This window comes from Acomys russatus, chromosome 13, assembly GCF_903995435.1.
Source record: "Acomys russatus chromosome 13, mAcoRus1.1, whole genome shotgun sequence".
Lineage (NCBI taxonomy): Eukaryota > Metazoa > Chordata > Mammalia > Rodentia > Muridae > Acomys > Acomys russatus.
In genome coordinates, this window is record NC_067149.1 from 21,274,696 (window position 1) to 21,291,453 (window position 16,758).

The 16,758-nt window shown below is 44.4% G+C and overlaps 1 protein-coding gene across 1 annotated transcript in view; it reads right to left on the reverse strand.

Annotated features, from left to right (window-relative positions):
* Adamts9 (ADAM metallopeptidase with thrombospondin type 1 motif 9) overlaps window positions 1-16,758 on the reverse strand; it is a 164,078-nt gene that overhangs the window by 103,895 nt on the left and 43,425 nt on the right. The window contains exons 12-19 of the mRNA XM_051154938.1: window positions 14,998-15,143; window positions 11,648-11,829; window positions 11,421-11,557; window positions 9,052-9,169; window positions 8,758-8,853; window positions 2,086-2,252; window positions 1,869-1,998; window positions 1,020-1,146 (exon numbers count right to left, since the gene is read on the reverse strand). Of these exons, the coding sequence (XP_051010895.1) occupies window positions 1,020-1,146; window positions 1,869-1,998; window positions 2,086-2,252; window positions 8,758-8,853; window positions 9,052-9,169; window positions 11,421-11,557; window positions 11,648-11,829; window positions 14,998-15,143 (1,103 nt within the window). The remainder of the gene's footprint in view (window positions 1-1,019; window positions 1,147-1,868; window positions 1,999-2,085; window positions 2,253-8,757; window positions 8,854-9,051; window positions 9,170-11,420; window positions 11,558-11,647; window positions 11,830-14,997; window positions 15,144-16,758) is intronic.

Genomic DNA, 16,758 nt, shown 5'->3' on the forward strand with positions numbered 1-16,758 from the left:
TAATCGACCATGGCACGTTTTTCTCTCAGATACACAAGAGGACGTTATAATCTATACTCTTGCACCTGGGTGGAGCTTCAAAATGCTCATGTCTTTACTCTGCTACTTGTGAATGGAGAGGCCTATTACATCCCATACTATTCTATGCTAATGAGTGGAGAGGCCTTATACATCCCAGAACTATTCTATGCCAATGAGTGGAGAGGCCTAATTACATCCCTGTACTATTCTATGCTAATGAGTGGGAAAGCCTTATCCCATCCCTGTACTATTCTATGCCAGTGAGTGGGGAGGCCTTATCATATCCCTGTACTATTCCATGCTATTAATCTCTCTTCTGTAAAAGGGCAGACCAGTCACAGACTTGGTTTATAGATTATACAATACAGCCTTCCAACTGTTGGATACTTACATATGGCACAGTCAACCTCCCAAGCAATAGAAACACTTCAGAAGTTTCCACCCCTCAATATTTCTTTCCATCGGATGCAATATCTTTCTTAAATATAGAATTGTAGGAATACCTAGATAGTCATATTTGGATTTTCTTCTCCTTGCTTCCATGCCTCTAGCTTAACGCATAACATTTTCCCTCTGTCTCTCTGTCACTGTCTCTGTCTCTCTCTGTGTGTGTGTGTGTGTGTGTGTGTGTGTGGTGTGTGGACTGAAACTGATGTGCACATGAATTCTGTGTGGTGTCCACTCCATGAGGGCTCTTACATGAGCTGTGACTCAGTGGCAAGGCCACACCCAGTCCCTGAGCTGTGAAGATCAAGTGAGAATTTTTCTCACAAGTGCTATGCTCTGTTAACTAGTTTTAATTCTTAGGAGAATGAGAAATCCAGAGGTACAGATCTTGGCTAAACGGTTTCAGAACTGGCTGGAGCCTGTGTGAGGAAAACTCCAGAAGGCTGGGAAAAGACTGGCAACTCTTGTCTCTACCTCAACCCACCACAGAAACTCCCCTCAAGCCCAAGAGTGTCTCCAAAAGAAAGATGCAGGGAAAGCAGAGGCCGCACCTCAGGTCACAGTCCGTGCCGCATGCTTCAGTGACAGGTCCTGGCTGGGGTAACAGGTCACATCTTTGATCAGAAACGGTAAGCTGATCAGACTCCCTGGTGCAAACAAGTTTTCGTCTCCGCTCCCCTAAGCAAAGAGTAGGACAACCATTATGCTGAGCAAATCACCTACTCTATATTACTGAGATCAAGGACACACCTATGGTTTATTTATTTATTTATTTATTTATTTATTTATTTATTTATTTATTTATAAAATGCTAGATAGTAAGTATATTCAGTTGTGTTGGACATAGGGCCTCTGTCACACTTCTCAGCTCTACCAGGGACAGGACAAAACCAGCTGCTTATAGACAGCATGTTAACAAATTGATGTATCTGTGCTCTAGTAAAACTTTATTAATAAAAAGAAGGACAGTGGCTGGATTTGATCCTGTTGCTACAGTTTGCTGACCCTAATTTAACAAAAGGAAACAAAACTAACATAAATTACGGCCAGTAAAACCACATGGTGTTAAAATTAAAGTGGCAGTATTGATTCTGCACGGTTTCACACATATATTCAAACTTCTTAGGAGGAAGATGTAGCTGACCTGGCATGACCTGAATCTTATTAAGTTCAGCTGACAACCAAAATAACCAGAAAGGTCCAAGTAAACAAGGTGAGAAGGCGCATGCGCGTAGAAAGGCTTGCACACTGTGTGTACGTGGTTGTTCTTTAAAACAACAACAAAAGCCCCTGAACCCCAAAACAGTAAATAAGTAAAACGGATACCCCATTCCCCGCCCTCACCCCCCCCCCTCCCAAATTCCTCAGACCCATAAAAGCGGAAGCTCTTGAGTGGATACCTTGGCAGGGCTTGCTGCATGCTTGCCACGGCCCGTGGCTGTTCCAGTAAAACTGCTGAGGTTTGTCCTCAATCGGAATATTGAAAGAGTACCGCACATCGGGGTTGTACAACTTTCCCACTGACAACACCTGCAACGTGTGGAGAGATTGGAGGGAAGTCTGCGGGCCTGCAGTGCCAGGAGGAGAGAGCCACCGCCCACCAAGCCGAGTGTTTACCTGAAGGAGAAGCTCCTCCTCAATGCGGTCAGTACAGTTGAGTCTTTCCACGACATTGTCGGATCCGCTGTACTCAATCACGGCGCTCCCCAAGCGGACCTCCCTTTTGGACATTGAGACGACGAAGTCTCCGTTTAGCAGGAATTCACCTTTACTGTTTGATAAAGCTGCAGGGGAGAAAAAGAGAATTGGGTGAGGTCTTGCCAGTGACCAGCTGTGTTGAAAAACAAAAATAAAAACCACCCTGATTGGCAGGGGGCCGTCAGAAGACTGGGGGCTTCTCAGCCAGACAGATAATGATTTCACAGCCTTCGGCTCTTGCAGTGTGCTAGCTATGGGACCTCGGAGAATCAATCCTTCTTGGTCTCAAGTTCTTTATCACCCACCCGTTATGGTGCCTATGTAAATTAAGTGAAATTTAATATAAAGATCCTCATCAGCCTGAAGTCAATTACACAGTAGCATGGTTGCAGGGTTATAGATGGAGGCTCAAGAGCTAAGATCTGATACACACATCACTACCGAGAGTACGGACAGCAGCCCCAGCAGGAACAAGCTCGGGGAGAACCTACTGGGAAAGCTCAAAGTTCCAGAAATTTTTGTTTACAATGAGGTCTCCCCTTGTAACCTTAGTTGGGCCAAATCCACTTGCAGCCTTCCTCCTCCAGCCTCTTCCTCCTGAGTGCTGGGGTTTTCAAAGCAGGAGCCGCCATGCCTGGTATAACCAGGAATTCTCTCCATTGAATTGAATCCTAAGAACCTATTACTTTTCTACCACCTGATTTGAAAGGACAATTGATGTGAAAATTTCTTTCCATTGCAACAGCTGCAGCATGGTTGAATCCTTTGGTTGGGTATAAGGTAGGAAACAATATATTTTCATATTTTTAGATTAGTTTTTTTTAAAGATGAAAATCTCAGTGAGGGGTAGCAAGAGGGCTCAGCAGATAAAGACACCTGCTGCCAAGTCTGACAACCCAAGTTCAATCCCCAGGACCCACATGGAAGGTGAGAACCTGTTCTCTCAAGCTGTCCTCTGACCTTCATGCACACACAGTGGCACATGTATGCCACTTACATTAGAGAGAGAAAAATGTTAAAAGCATATTTTTAAAATCTTGATGACATCGTTTCTCTTTAGCACCTATTGTAAAATTCTAGCCTCATTCGAAGCCTGTCTTCTACACCTGGTCCCATTTCCACACGTCCAGCCATTCCACTACTCAGCAAGCAGCTTGCAATGCACTACTTGTCACACCTCCATGAGGCTGGTCTGTCACACGTGTTACACATTCGTAGATTTGGATTTTCAAATGAGATACGTATTCTTTAGAAACTACATTAATTTACCAAGGCCAGACAGCTTCTAATCTTGGGAACCTGTCTCCGCAGCTTATGAGACACTAAAATTGTCCCAGAGGAGAATTTGTCAAGTAGGCAAATTCACTCATCCATTCTTTCCCTTGTTTACAAACAGAACTGAGACATGCGTAGGCCACAGCTCTTTAACAACTTGCCATGCTTTGCTAAACCACACGAACCTGTCAGTACCGTTAAAACCATTTCACAGCTCCCATCTTTAAACCTCAAGATCTTAACCTTTAGTAGGCCAGTGAAAGAGGCCGCTAAAAGAGTGAAGGAGTACCTGAAGCTGACACCCCTGAAAGCAGAACAGAACCCTTCCACCCTAATGATTAGTCCGAGCTGGTGTGACCCTCAGAAAACCAGGCCTCACTCACCCTTAGCTCCTGAAGCGGGAGACCTGCCCGCCAAATGAGATGCCAGGTTTTCAGTGGACTTCAAGTCAGAAATGAGGTTGTTTCCTTAGCACCCTAACGGGTTTCCAAATCAGGTCACTTAGACGTGCTAGCAGGCTGTGTTGTCAACCCCACTGCCAAGTTCTTTCAAGGTAAGTCACACGCTAGATACTCCCAAAAGGGGGATGAAATGCTACATTCCAGAGTTAAAAATTGAACATCAACCTGGCTTTGTCTTCAAAGAACATGGTCTCCTCTATCTTAATCCCCAGTCTCTTACTATGGCTTCAGCTGCTGTTCATGTTTCTGCAGAACTGGGGTGGAGGTGGGGGGGGGGGGGTGGGGGGTGGGGGGGCAGGACCTCCACTCTTCACTGCATGTTTCTTATCCCAGTTAGTGGTGAGCCCATAATGAGATAAGCCCTCAAATGATATAAAAAGCCTTCTCATGATTTGTTCCTACAAACGGTTTGCCCACAGGTTTCTGGAAAGGTACCAATGAAAAGAAAACTCTGGCTTTCTCTTGCACTGCATGGATGTGTGATTTCCCACTGCCCAAGTTAATCCTGGGCTAAGGCTCCCAGAGGCAAGTAAGTCTTGCAAAAATGGTACATTTTCTCCTGAAGAGATAGGAACATGGCAGGGCAGTCCAACATGGTTTTAGACGAACAAGAGGAAGGTGACCTTTGACTGGCAGGCTTTCTGCTTCAGTACCTCGTGAAACAAATCATTTTCCCAAAACCAGAGTGTCCTGCTCCACTTCCTGCTAATGAGATTAGGGAAGCTAATTTCCTGGGTTGCTGTCCCTCCTGTCACAGTCATCAGAACCAGGTTGCTACAGAGCTTCCACTAGAAACGTTTTCCTCTTCAAAACACACAGAAAGAGTGTGAGCCTAGACCAGTCTTCACACAGCAATGAGGGATAAGGATGAAGGTTGCTTAGCAACAGAACAGCAATGACTGGGCTCTGCAAAACAGGGTGGTGGGTTGCTAAGTACCTGAAGCGATCTGCTAACAACACCTTACTTCAAGCAAAGAGTAAATATGCCTGTGCCCAAGCCTGGGTGGTACCAGATTTCGTCAAGAACCAGATCTTCCTAAGGAACCATGATGTGGTTACAGCTCTGAGGTCTGTTTTCACACTCAAAGGGTGTTTTCACACTCGATAGGTTGTGCCCTTCAATCAGTGCTTGCACACTCCTCATTTGCTTTCAGAGAGGCTTTCATGGGCTAAGCAGTGGCTTTCCCATATTACATGCTCCTGATGGCTAGTCTGCTCTAACTGCCTTTTCATTCTTTCACAAGATTAAGAGATGTCCAGGAAAGATGAGAAGACTGTCAGCAGGCGCTGCCTGAGTTTAGATACCTGACATGTGCTGACCAGGATCAACAGAGCTGAGTGAGGGCCACTACTTGGACAGAAGTTATTTTCCTAAGGAAAATAGAAGAGAGACCTTTTCCTTTGGAGAAGAACAGAATGATTCAACATGGCTTTTGACTCCCAGAAAATTAATTTATAAGGGACATTTCATGCCATGCTCCTTAACTTAATTAGGATGAACTCAGAACATAAAAACTATTGCATTCTCAAATTTATAACTAGGTATGCCGGGGGTGGGGGAATGCCTGACATACTTTGAGCGATTATATAATGAGAAATGTGGATTCCCCAAAAGTAACTTGAAGGTGGTTTCCAGAAGCCTGTCAGCTATCATATTTCAATACACGCATGTGCGAGTGTGCGTATGTACATGTGTGCAGGTCTCTGTGGTTAGCCGAACGTAGGGCCCAGTGAGTGTTCAATTGTAAACACATGCCTCAGAGTTGAGCTACAACCTAGTCCTGTTCATTCACTTATAACGCTACCAGTTAATTTCATACTTGGTGTTCAAAAGCAGATGCAGCTGTTTAGTGATTAATTACAAATAAAGCCTCAGAGCCTTTTGAAGAAGAGGAACCTTTATCTCCAAGAGAATTCCGGTTTCTGTGAAGCACCAGCAATGACTGTCCAACAATCCAGCCAATGTTTGCTCAGGGCTTCTCAGGAGCACATTGTGTCAAGAAGTAAAGACGCCGGCGACAGCCCTGACCGTAAACTACTGCAGCTGTGTGGGTTAGTAAACAAGTCTTATCTCCACCGTGGCAAGTGCCTCCTTCCCACTGCTCAGCTCCAAACCTGAGGTTTTGCTCCTGTTGACTCAAAGACAGCTTTGACCTCTGTCTTTCTCCATTTTCTCTCCCTCCTTCCCCCGCTCCTTCCCTCCTTCCTTCTCCTTCCTTACTTCTTTTATTTTGTTCTTTTTCTGAATATGTCTCATGTAGCCCAGGCTAGCCTTAAACTCACTATGTAGTTGAAGCAACCCTGCAATTCTGATCCTCCTGGCCGTATCTCCTGAGTCCCGGGATTATAGGTGCCTGCCATCATGTTCTGTGCATGGGGTATAAAGGACTAAACCCAGCGCTAATGGGCCCTGGCCCATGTTTTTCCAACTCAGTCCACACTCAATTCATCAATAAATCAAGATCGCTCCAAACTGAAAATAGACGTAGACCCTTGCCACTCACCATCACCCCCAGGCTCCTCACTGAGTCCAAGCTACCAGAATTCCTTCTTATACCACCTTTATCTCTATCCTTTGTTTTTTAATTTTTGAGACAAAAATCTCCCTATGTAGCTCAGAGTGACCTCAAATTCATCATGATCCTGCCTCAGCCTCTGTGCTAGAGTTAAGGGTCCATAACCACCAGGCAAAGCTTCTCTTGGGTTCATTTAAAAAAAAATATTTTATTAACTTATTCATATTACATCTCAATGGGTTCTTGCTATAACGTTCTAAGCAGTGTTGCTGTTCCCCCAGTGATGCTTAAGTAACAGCCAAATGTTCCTTTGAAAATGTCCATCAGCAGCAGCTCAGAGCCACCAATAGCTTCCTGTGCCTCTCAGAGTGTACAACAAGGTCCTTACAATAGTTACATGGTTCAATATGCTCTCTTCCCAAGAGATCATATCAGATCTCTTAAATCATATTAGATACCGTTTAGCCCTAAGATTCTCCATTTGCTTTCAGCGACAGGCACACGGGCCTCTTTCTGCTGTTTACAGGGTCCTACTTCAAAGGGTTTTACAAAGAGGGCCTTGGAAGTGGCTTAATGAGTCAGAACACCGGCTGCACAAGCATTAAGGACCTGAATATAACCCGCCTCCCCTGAATAAGATTTGTGTGGCTATATAGACATTAAAGCCTAGGCAATAGGATAGGCAGACATAGAAAGATCATTTGCTGGTCCTCTGCCTAGCCATGGGTTCAGTGAGAGTCCTGATAAGACTAATAAGAGCCATGGAACAGGGAAGGTGATAGAATCTTCTGTGTGCATGCACACACATGTACTCTACACATACACACACACACACACAGAGAGAGAGAGAGAGAGAGAGAGAGAGAAGAGAGAGAGAGAGAGAGAGAGAGAGAGAGAGAGACTTCATAAAGACTCCCTCTGCCTAGAACGTCTTTCTTTAAAGGTCTGTCCCTATACTATAAATGTTTTAACTCCACCTTATCCTTGGATCCACTTACTGTGTGCTGCTTGGATTTCCAATACCACTTACCATCTTTTGCCAATATGGACCATGCTTATTGTTAGTTTATTGTCTTCATTGACCCTTGAACAGAAGGCTTCAAGAAGGTAGAGCTTTATGATTTCAGTCTGTTTTGTTATGTTGAAAGCAATGCTGGTGCATAATACCCACGTGAATTCAGGGAGGAATGGTGACCCAGCAGAAGACGCTGTAGCGGAGCCACACATAAGTCAGCATGACCCGCATGCCTGCCTAGAAAGGCACGAGTTCTTGCACACATCTCAGAATACAGATGTACGTTCTAATTTGATTCAACAAATATTCATTAACCATCTCAGCATGTCAAAAATGCTTGAATTAGACCTCTATAGACATCATTCTGATGGGGAAATAGAATTCCTGCCAGCATGTTCTCAGAGAAACACGAAATCAAGTTCTTTTTTTTTTTTTTTTTTTTTTTTAAACAATGACTACCCAGCAAGGCAGCCTTGATTTCTTCTGGAGCCAAGTAACAGCTGTGGCCAAACTTTGAGGCAGGAGGAACCCAGTTGTACAAGGTGACCTGTCAACCCTCCTTTAGACATCCACATGTCTCCACACCCTTCATTCACAGGGCCCAGTGAGCAAATTTCATAATCACTTGAGGTGATTTGAAGAACAATAAATTGAAGTTGGTCTGGGTTGGAACCCACAGAAGTCTTTGGTGTGCTTTGGTTTAAAAACGAGGAATATATATGAACTACTTATGTGCTTAAGCCACAAGAAAAGATATAAAATAATTGTGTGATTAGATATAAGAAATACACATGAATTAACTTTTAAAGGAAAAAATAAAGAGCCTATAATATAGCAGTGTAGGCTGATTTTTCTAACGATGGCTTAAAAAATGTATGCCATTATAATCTCTCTTGGAAGAAGAAATGGAGATTGATACAAGACATAATAAAATATTGAGTAGGCCTATGAAGAGTCTGCTCCTATTAGCACTGATAACATAAAAATTAAGTCAAACGATACTTCTAAGAAAACGTTTGTAAGTCAGTTACACACGAGGCAGATGTTTTGAAAGGGCTCCACGAGATCCATGGCTCTCCTCTAACCTCAGAGAGTGCTTAGAAGGTTGGCGCAAATCCCTTACTATCGAATACTGCAGCAACATAACCCTTGAGCCAATTATTCTGAGAGGGGATTCAGGAGAAGCAGCAAAATGGTGAATTTTAAGGTTGTCTTCTTTTATGGAAGGGAGCTTGTCACGTGCAACAGAGGAAGAAAGGCGAGAGTACCCACTGCTCCAGAAAGACACAGGCTCTGTGTAGATGGCAGGGGGGGTTTCTCTTACCTAGGTAGTTGTCATCTTCAGATTTCCCTGAGAAGCTGTGCTGCCGCACGTCAAGGCTGGTAGCACCAGCTGGAATTCGCACAACAGTATTGTAACCTGCAGAGAATTTGGCAGAAAATCAGTATTCTTCTGGACTTTTCACATTCTCTAAGGACAGAATAAAGGGAAGGCAATTTCCACTACTGGAGCAAGGCTGATTTTGCCCTTCACATTAATACTTTTCTGTATCACATGAAGTTAGCTATTTACATTTAAACATTTTCTTCCCCCTGGTTCTGAGGAGCAGATTCTTACCATAATGGACTGTGTTAAATGTCCCTGCCACTGTTTTGCATGAGGAATTATCGCCACCACAAATTCCGCACTTATCTCTCCGGGCTTTTGAGTTTAAAATATGATCACATCCAGCTTGCTTTTTAAAAGAAAAACAATTGAAATAAGTGGTAAGTATTATAGAGATAATGAAATGGCAAGTTGTGCATTCCTGTCAATGATATGAATCAAAAAACGACAAGGAAGCCATCCCTTTAAAACTTGCAAAGGTTGAGAACTCAAATTGTCCACAGTTTGCCATGTAAGATGTGAAATAGAAGGATCCAGAAGGTCCTAGAAACCTACAAGAAGAAAATTATGATGGGCAGATTTGGGCCCAGGGTTCTGCTCAAACTATGGTACCAGCCAAGGACAATACGTGCAGTAAACTTTGAATCTCGAACCAGATCTAACCAACGGACAAGACAGTCTCCACAGTTGAGTGGAGAGTGGAGAGTGGAGAGTGGAAAGTGGGGACTGACTTTCATATGAACTTGGGTGCGCCATATTTGACCATGTCCCCTTGATGGTCACAGTCATAGGGAAGGGGAGTAGGAGTTAAGTGCGGGGGAGGGAGGAATGGGAGGATACAAGGGATGGGATAACAATTGAGATGTAGTATGAATGAATTAATAATTTAAAAGTTAAAGAAAAAAAAAAGATGTGGCCATTGGAACTGCAACCACCTTGCAACCTTGATGCTATTGCTATGTTGAACTTCCCAATAGCAGTTACAATCGCTTTGGGGTCAACCAACCCTTTCAGAGCGGTCGCCTAAGACCATCAGAAAACATAGATGTTTACATTACAACTCATAACAGTAGCAAAAGTACAGTTACGAAGTAGCCACCCAAAATGACTTTATGGCGGGGGTCACCACAACATGAGGGACTGTATTAAAGGGTCGCAGCATTTTGAAGGTTGAGAACCACTGCCCTAGACTCACTCATCTCTAGTGAATCAGAACTGGATTTTAACCAGTTTCCCAGGTTAAAGTTTGAGATGTAAGGGTCCACGAATAAGCAGAGTAAATGGGAACATCTGCCCAGCAATGAAAACTAAAGGAAAACAGTGATGCTGGTGTCACACCAGAGAACTCCTGCACATCTTACGGGATGCTGCTGCTCATCACGGCTGCTGGTGATGCTTAGAACCAGAATTTTAGTGTTGGAATGTTCCAAATTGTCATGAGAAACTGGGAGTTCCTTGTGTCAAAATATTTCCTCTGCTTGCCTGTCAAAGTATGACATGGCCACTCTTTTTATCTAGCAAAGCAATGAAGAGGCAGGTGCTGAGCTCCAGGGAGGATCCTGGCAACAGCCAAGCCTGCAGAAGGAGACTCCTCAACTCATCTCTTGTTCCTCGGAGTGCACTTCCCTTTGACAAGCTCAATGCCTTGCAATTGAGTGGGCTATCAAGAGAATCCACACTGTTGGTGCAGGCAGAGAGGGAGACAAACCATTTAGGTACTGCTTCTTTTTAAATATGTATTTAACTTTACGCATGTAAATGTTTTTCTGCATATGAATACGAACCACATGCATGCCTGCAGCCTGCAGAGGTCAGATGAAAGCATCAGACCCTCTTGGAACTGCACGTAGGAATGCCTGTCAAGTGCCTTGCAGGTGCTGGGAAACCCTACCCAAGCCCTCTGCAGCAAGAGTAGCTGGTGTTTCTGGACAATGGAACCATCTCTCCGGCCCGTTAGGTGATCTTTCAACCAAACTGGATCCACTAATAATAACTCTAGTTGGTTTGTGAGCCACGTAGTGTGAGTGAACGCACTCATCGGCTTAGAGCTTGGCTGAGCTAGCAATGGTTTCTGATTAGTTAAAACGCTAAATAGCATCGTGGCCCTGAGAAGTCAGTCAGGCTCTTCGCACATTGCCAGGGGTTTCTCAGCTCACTTTCCAACAGTAATGGGAGGCATGGTTTGGGTGAGGTGACTGTAGTTAAAAGGAAAAAAGAGACATCTGAAGGAGGCTAGCTTTTCCGCCTTTGCTGTGGAATACAGGCCATTCAATCTAGAAATGGTATTTGTTAGGAAGCTCTCGGGTTTAACCTTAAGCACTTGGTTATTGTAAAGGGTGTGTGTGTGTGTGTGTGTGTGTGTGTGTGTGTGTGTGAGAGAGAGAGAGAGAGAGAGAGAGAGAGAGAGAGAGAGAGAGAGAGAGAGAGAGAGAGAGAGAGAGAACTGGTATAATAAATACCCCAGGAGTGTTTTTAGCCATACTTTGAGAAACATGCCCGAGAGTTAGTCACAGGTAGAAGCAGTTGTGAGTCTATTAAAGGAGCCACAGATCAATTTGGTATAGGGACAGCTCAGTGAAGAACATGTCACACTGCCTCACCCGGCAAAGGCCTTGGACGCAGATGTCATTGGTGTCCTGGCCACAGGGGGTCCCATCGATCACTCTGTCTCGGAGCTGGTAGTACGCCGTGTTTCCCGCCACTCTGCAGAACAGCTTGCATCGGTCCTTCATCAAAACTAGAGAGGAAGATCGTGATGCACCGTGACTTCCATGCCTGGGCCGGCTGCCAGCCTGCCAGCCATACGCTACAGCCCCAGCGCACTTACTTCCACTGTACTTGGGGACCCAGCGCACGCTGGGCAGCAGGCCATTGATGTTAAAGTGCTTGCCATCGAAGTGAGCACATTGCTCCTCGCGGAAGTCTCGCTTCTGCTTCAGGCAGGGCTCCGTGTTGCAGGATTTGAACTTCATTCTTCTCCCTACACAGTACTTCCCACCGTTTTTTGGCCTGAGAAAATGGGAAACAACAGACACGATACATTGGAACTCACTTTTTTTCTACTCATCACCCCTTCACGTATGACTTGTGTGGTTTTAAGGAAGCAACTTTGAGTTAACAAGCGACAAAGGGAGAAAGACAGGGCTCTAGATCCCAGATTTGCATATGACCTCCCTTCAAGTCCTCTTTGCTTTTTACCTTGGACTCCAGTAAGTGTCAAGTTAGGTAAATCAGTCCAACTTTGCCTCAGCATTTACAACTGTGAAATGGGTTGTGGCTAGTTTATGTCTGGATTTTGCGGCTGTTTTCTTTGAGACTAGGTCTCATGTATGCCAGGCTGTCTGAAAACTCCTTATAGAGTTAAGGATGACTTTGAACTCCTAATTGGAGAATTAGCTCCAAGTTGCTGGGATTAAAAACATGCATCACCGTACCTAGTCTTTTTTTTTTTTGTAAACCTGCCTTGAGGGTAGCATGTCAAGTAAGAAACAGAAAGCCTGATCCTATGAGGGTGGGTTTGTCCTGTTCTCCCAAATGATTGCAGTCCTTCAACTTTAGGAATTTTGTAGGAAAAGGTAGTGCTGCCACTAGACTGTCCCCTGTCTGTCCTCCACACCTAGACCCCTCATGGAAGGCCACAGGCACACACTTTCCACCATCCTGTCCCTCCCCAGCTTCTTTCCAACAACTCTTCTTTGGGCTTGGTTTATATAACAGCATGGCACACACGCTGTATATTCATACCCACTTCATAGGAGAAGCAGACAGCACCCTTGTTTCCTCACCTCTGTGTCGCTCAAGTAGGGCACACCCTGGTGAGACACCGTAGCGCCAATTCATTCTCAGCACACAGCATTGCACATGCCTTTTCCAGATGTGACCCAGAGTACAAAGTACCCAACACATCCTCCAGCTATCAGCAGCTGGCCAGATTCATCACAGAGGCAGGGAAGGCCTCAGAGCCCAGCCACAAACACTGGAACAGCTCACAATACACAAGTATCTCAAGGACACCTCCAAGAGAAGTGTCACAATTTTTCTGTCTCAAAGAATATTTCAGAGTAATACTAACGATTAGAAAGAGTTTTGCTTTGTTTTTATAAGCAGATGTTTTTAGGGGCTGGGAGACATCACTCATGACCATAAGAAGGCGGGGGGCGGGGGGAGGCTATAGGTGGTACAGTTGGTTCAGGCTTTTAGTCTTGCCCTCTCCTTACTGTGCCCTGAGCCCCAGTGTCACCCTTCTTTAAAATGAGTGCTCATGGCTGGGCACGGTGGGGCATGTCTTTAATCCCAACACTCTGCATATCAAACTCAGTCTGTGACCTTGTTTTTTGTGTAAAGGCAGATTATAATTTCCCCCTTCACTCTGCATATGGCTTTAATGAATATAAGTGTGCCCTTTTGAACTATGTGTCTCTTAGACAATGTGGTTTCTATCTGATTTGTATGTAGTGTATAATATGAAAAGCTATAGCCATAAACCTTTCAGAATGGAAAACGTTAATCTCATAATTGAAAAATTTGTTTGGATGCGACTATTCTTTTTCCACGTAGGCAAGTAACACTGAAGCTATAGGAAATTCAGCTTTATCTCCCAACTCAAACTATCCTCTACAGATACTTAGTGCCAAATTGGAATGGAAAGGACTTCAAGAAGCTGGGAGATTAATTATCACTCTGCACAGCCAGCTTAGGTCATCCCTGCAAGCACACGTTACGCAATCCCGCCTGTGAAATTTGGGGTCACACATGCTCAAGGTTAGGAAGGGGTTCTCGCAAACGCCATCTCAGGTGTGTTCTCCTCCTAAGGACTGCTGAGTTTTCATCTACAAACGAGCCGGAACAGGAATATCCACTTCTTTGTTTATTTACATGAATTAGTGCAATCAGATTTGGGTTAGGAAAAAAAAAATTCTCTCCCGAAATAGTGAGGTAGGCTGATTGCTATGCTTCCGGGCTGTCAGACGAGGCTGCTGGTTAGATGGGGGAGAATCCCTATGAGAGAGTTAGGTGAGGAGCTGGAGAGGTCAGCCTAGCTTTACTGACCCTTTCTAATGGGGGTGCTCTAAGGGACTGACGTCTGTACTGCTTCATTAGCAAACAGCTCTTCCATTTGTAACCATCTCAGCATTTTGAAAATAGTTCATCTTAATCAGTGCTTAAAAAAAAACAAAACAAAACAAAAAAACCAAAAACCAAAAACCAAAAACCAAAAAACAAACAGGGTTGTGACAATTATTCAACTTGGTGGGTTCTTGCCACCAGGTCTGACAATCTGAGTTTGATCCCGACGTAAGAGAAGAGCAGATGCCCTCAAGTCGTTCCCTGACCCTCCACATGTGTGCTGTGGATGCACAACACAAAGGAATAAATATGTAAAAACAAAACAAAACAAAAAACCCTTTCTGTTGCATCTGTACTGACAAAAATGACATTTAGAATTTATTTTTTTTAAATGAAACATATATGTCCTGGTTTTTAAAAATTTTTTTTTTAATGTTCTGAATTTTTAAAGTAAGATTTTGTAAGCAATTTGCTATAGTGGGACATAATCTAGTTCACAGCCTTTTTTTTTTCCAAGTGACAAATTAATTACTATTTTGAAATGTAGCCTATTTTTAAATTTAAAAGCAAAATTGAAGCACCAAGGAAGGACAGTTTTCTGACATTCTTAACTAGGCTTTTGTTCTCATTGTTTCTCTTTCCTAGAGAGAGGATTTTAGATAGCTTCTTGTTCCAGCCACCAGGGCTATCCAAGACAAATTTGAAAACAAACAACAGGAGTGAGAATGGAAGGCCTGACGGTGTCTCTTCTTGCCACAGTTCGTGCTTGGCACACCAGCTTGCCCTTGAGGTGTTCCGTCTTTATTTGCTCCCTCTGTGCACGCTACCCCAAACTCTAGAATACAATGAAATATGCCTGATCGCTAAGAGCAGCCAAGGCAAAAACATCGTTTGTTTGGCAGGCAAACTTAATGAATAGCAGTAGCTCTGGAAAGAAAGAGAATACAGTGGCATTAAGGTGCTTGGGGTACCAGGGGTCTCTCAGCCCCGGAAGTCCACCAGCTCTCTCTCTCTCTCTCTCTTCCTCAGCCTCTCAGCTGAAGAATTCCTTCTGAGTACTTTCCTATCCCCGCTGCACCAGTGATGACAGCAAGACACACTGGTACTTACTCGGGTCTGTTGCACTCTCGGACGGCTGTTTTGATGCCTCCCCCACACGTTCTTGAGCAGGTTCCAAAGTGGCTCCAGCTTCCCCAGGATCCATCAGTCGCAGGGGCCTCCATTTCTTTGGGAACACAAAATCCAAACTTGCAGTGCTGTATTTAATAAGGGGGAACAGTGAGGGAGAGCTTGGTGTTCTGAGCCATCATAGGACCAGCTGTCCGCAGAAACACAACACACGTTTAAGTCTCCCCACCACGCGATGCTTTGAAACACTGCAAATTCACGATTTTTATGAGTAATGGATACTGCAGGCATTTTAATATCATGCTCATTGATTTTTAGGTGTTGGTTGCATTTACAGTCTGCTCTAAAAAAAAAAAAAGAATACAGGTCTGTGAGTGGCTGGCTCTGTGTTGAATGGGTAGCTCTAATGACCAGCTTTAAGCTGCTCAATTAGTCTGTGTGCTTGGAGAAATAAGGAGTGGAAACGGGGCACGGACAGCTGCAGACAGGGGCCAAAATGAATTAGACAATTTGCAGAGCGAATCTCTATTAGCGAGGCTTCGAGACACCACAATCTTGCTAAAATGGAAAGCTTTTTTAAAAAACGGCTCTGCCTAATTTGAAAACCTCAATTTTGATTACAGTGGTGAGGGGGAGTTGACTACTTAATTCTTATAAACCCACTCCCAGGAAAGCCCTTAGGATCAGACTAAAGCAAAGGGAAAGATTACAGAGAGTCTTAACCTTTATTACATTTTTCTTTTTATCCTGATGGGTTTAGACACTCCACTCTGGAGCAGGAAGAGGACAGTGATGTTAAAAAAAAATAATGATAATATAACACAACGCCCCCCTTCTCCAGGAAGACAGGGGGTGGAGGAGCCCACTTGAACTCTCTGCTGTTGTCTGTGCATGACTCAAAGCCCAGGCAACTGAACAGGGGACAAAAGGAGAGTGGCAGAGGCCACAACCATGGAGGGTGATCCTGAGGCTCTCTTGAGTCTCCGAAGTGCAGCAGTGGAGTTGGGCTACTGTGATGTCTTGGGGGGGGGGAGCAAGAGTTAAGTGAGAGGCAGAGGAAGGAGGAGGCCAGGGTGGCTTGCAGAGGCAAACAAGAGACAGGTAACGGAAGGGTCATCCCTCCTAGGAAAGAAAGCCTTGGTGGCAAATGGAAGAGTGCAATCTTGGGCTACTCTGGTCTCTTCTGGTCTCTTCCTCTGTTACCATCTTCTCACAGCATCTGAGGAAGGCATACTTGACATGGGTGCTGGGAACCTAACTCAGGCCCTCTGCAAGAACAACATATGCTCCAGACCACTGAGCCATTTCTCCAGCCCTGAGGTGATTCTGTGTGTTTGTGTGTGTGTGTGTGTGTGTGTGTGTGTGTGTATGTGTGTGTGTGTGTGTGTGTATTTTTTTTTTTAAAGACAATCCATTATTAGCCTGGAATTCTCTATGTAGGTCAAGCTGCCCTTGAATACACAGGCATCCACTTGCCTCTTTGTCTTGAGTTCTGGTATTAAGGATATGCACTACAATGTCCAGACTAAAGTTTTTGATCGCCTTTTTCCACAACTTGTCTCTAGATCCTACTTTGTCCATGAGTAGCATCACAGATCACAGTAACTTTTCAAATGTTGGTGGCTGTCCTGGGTTGCCCTAAGAAAGCAGGTTGAGCAAGCAACGAGAGCAAGCCAGTAAGCAGCACTCCTCCATGCCTCTCACTCAGTCCCTTTCTCCAGTCTCTAGGTATACTTCAGTTCT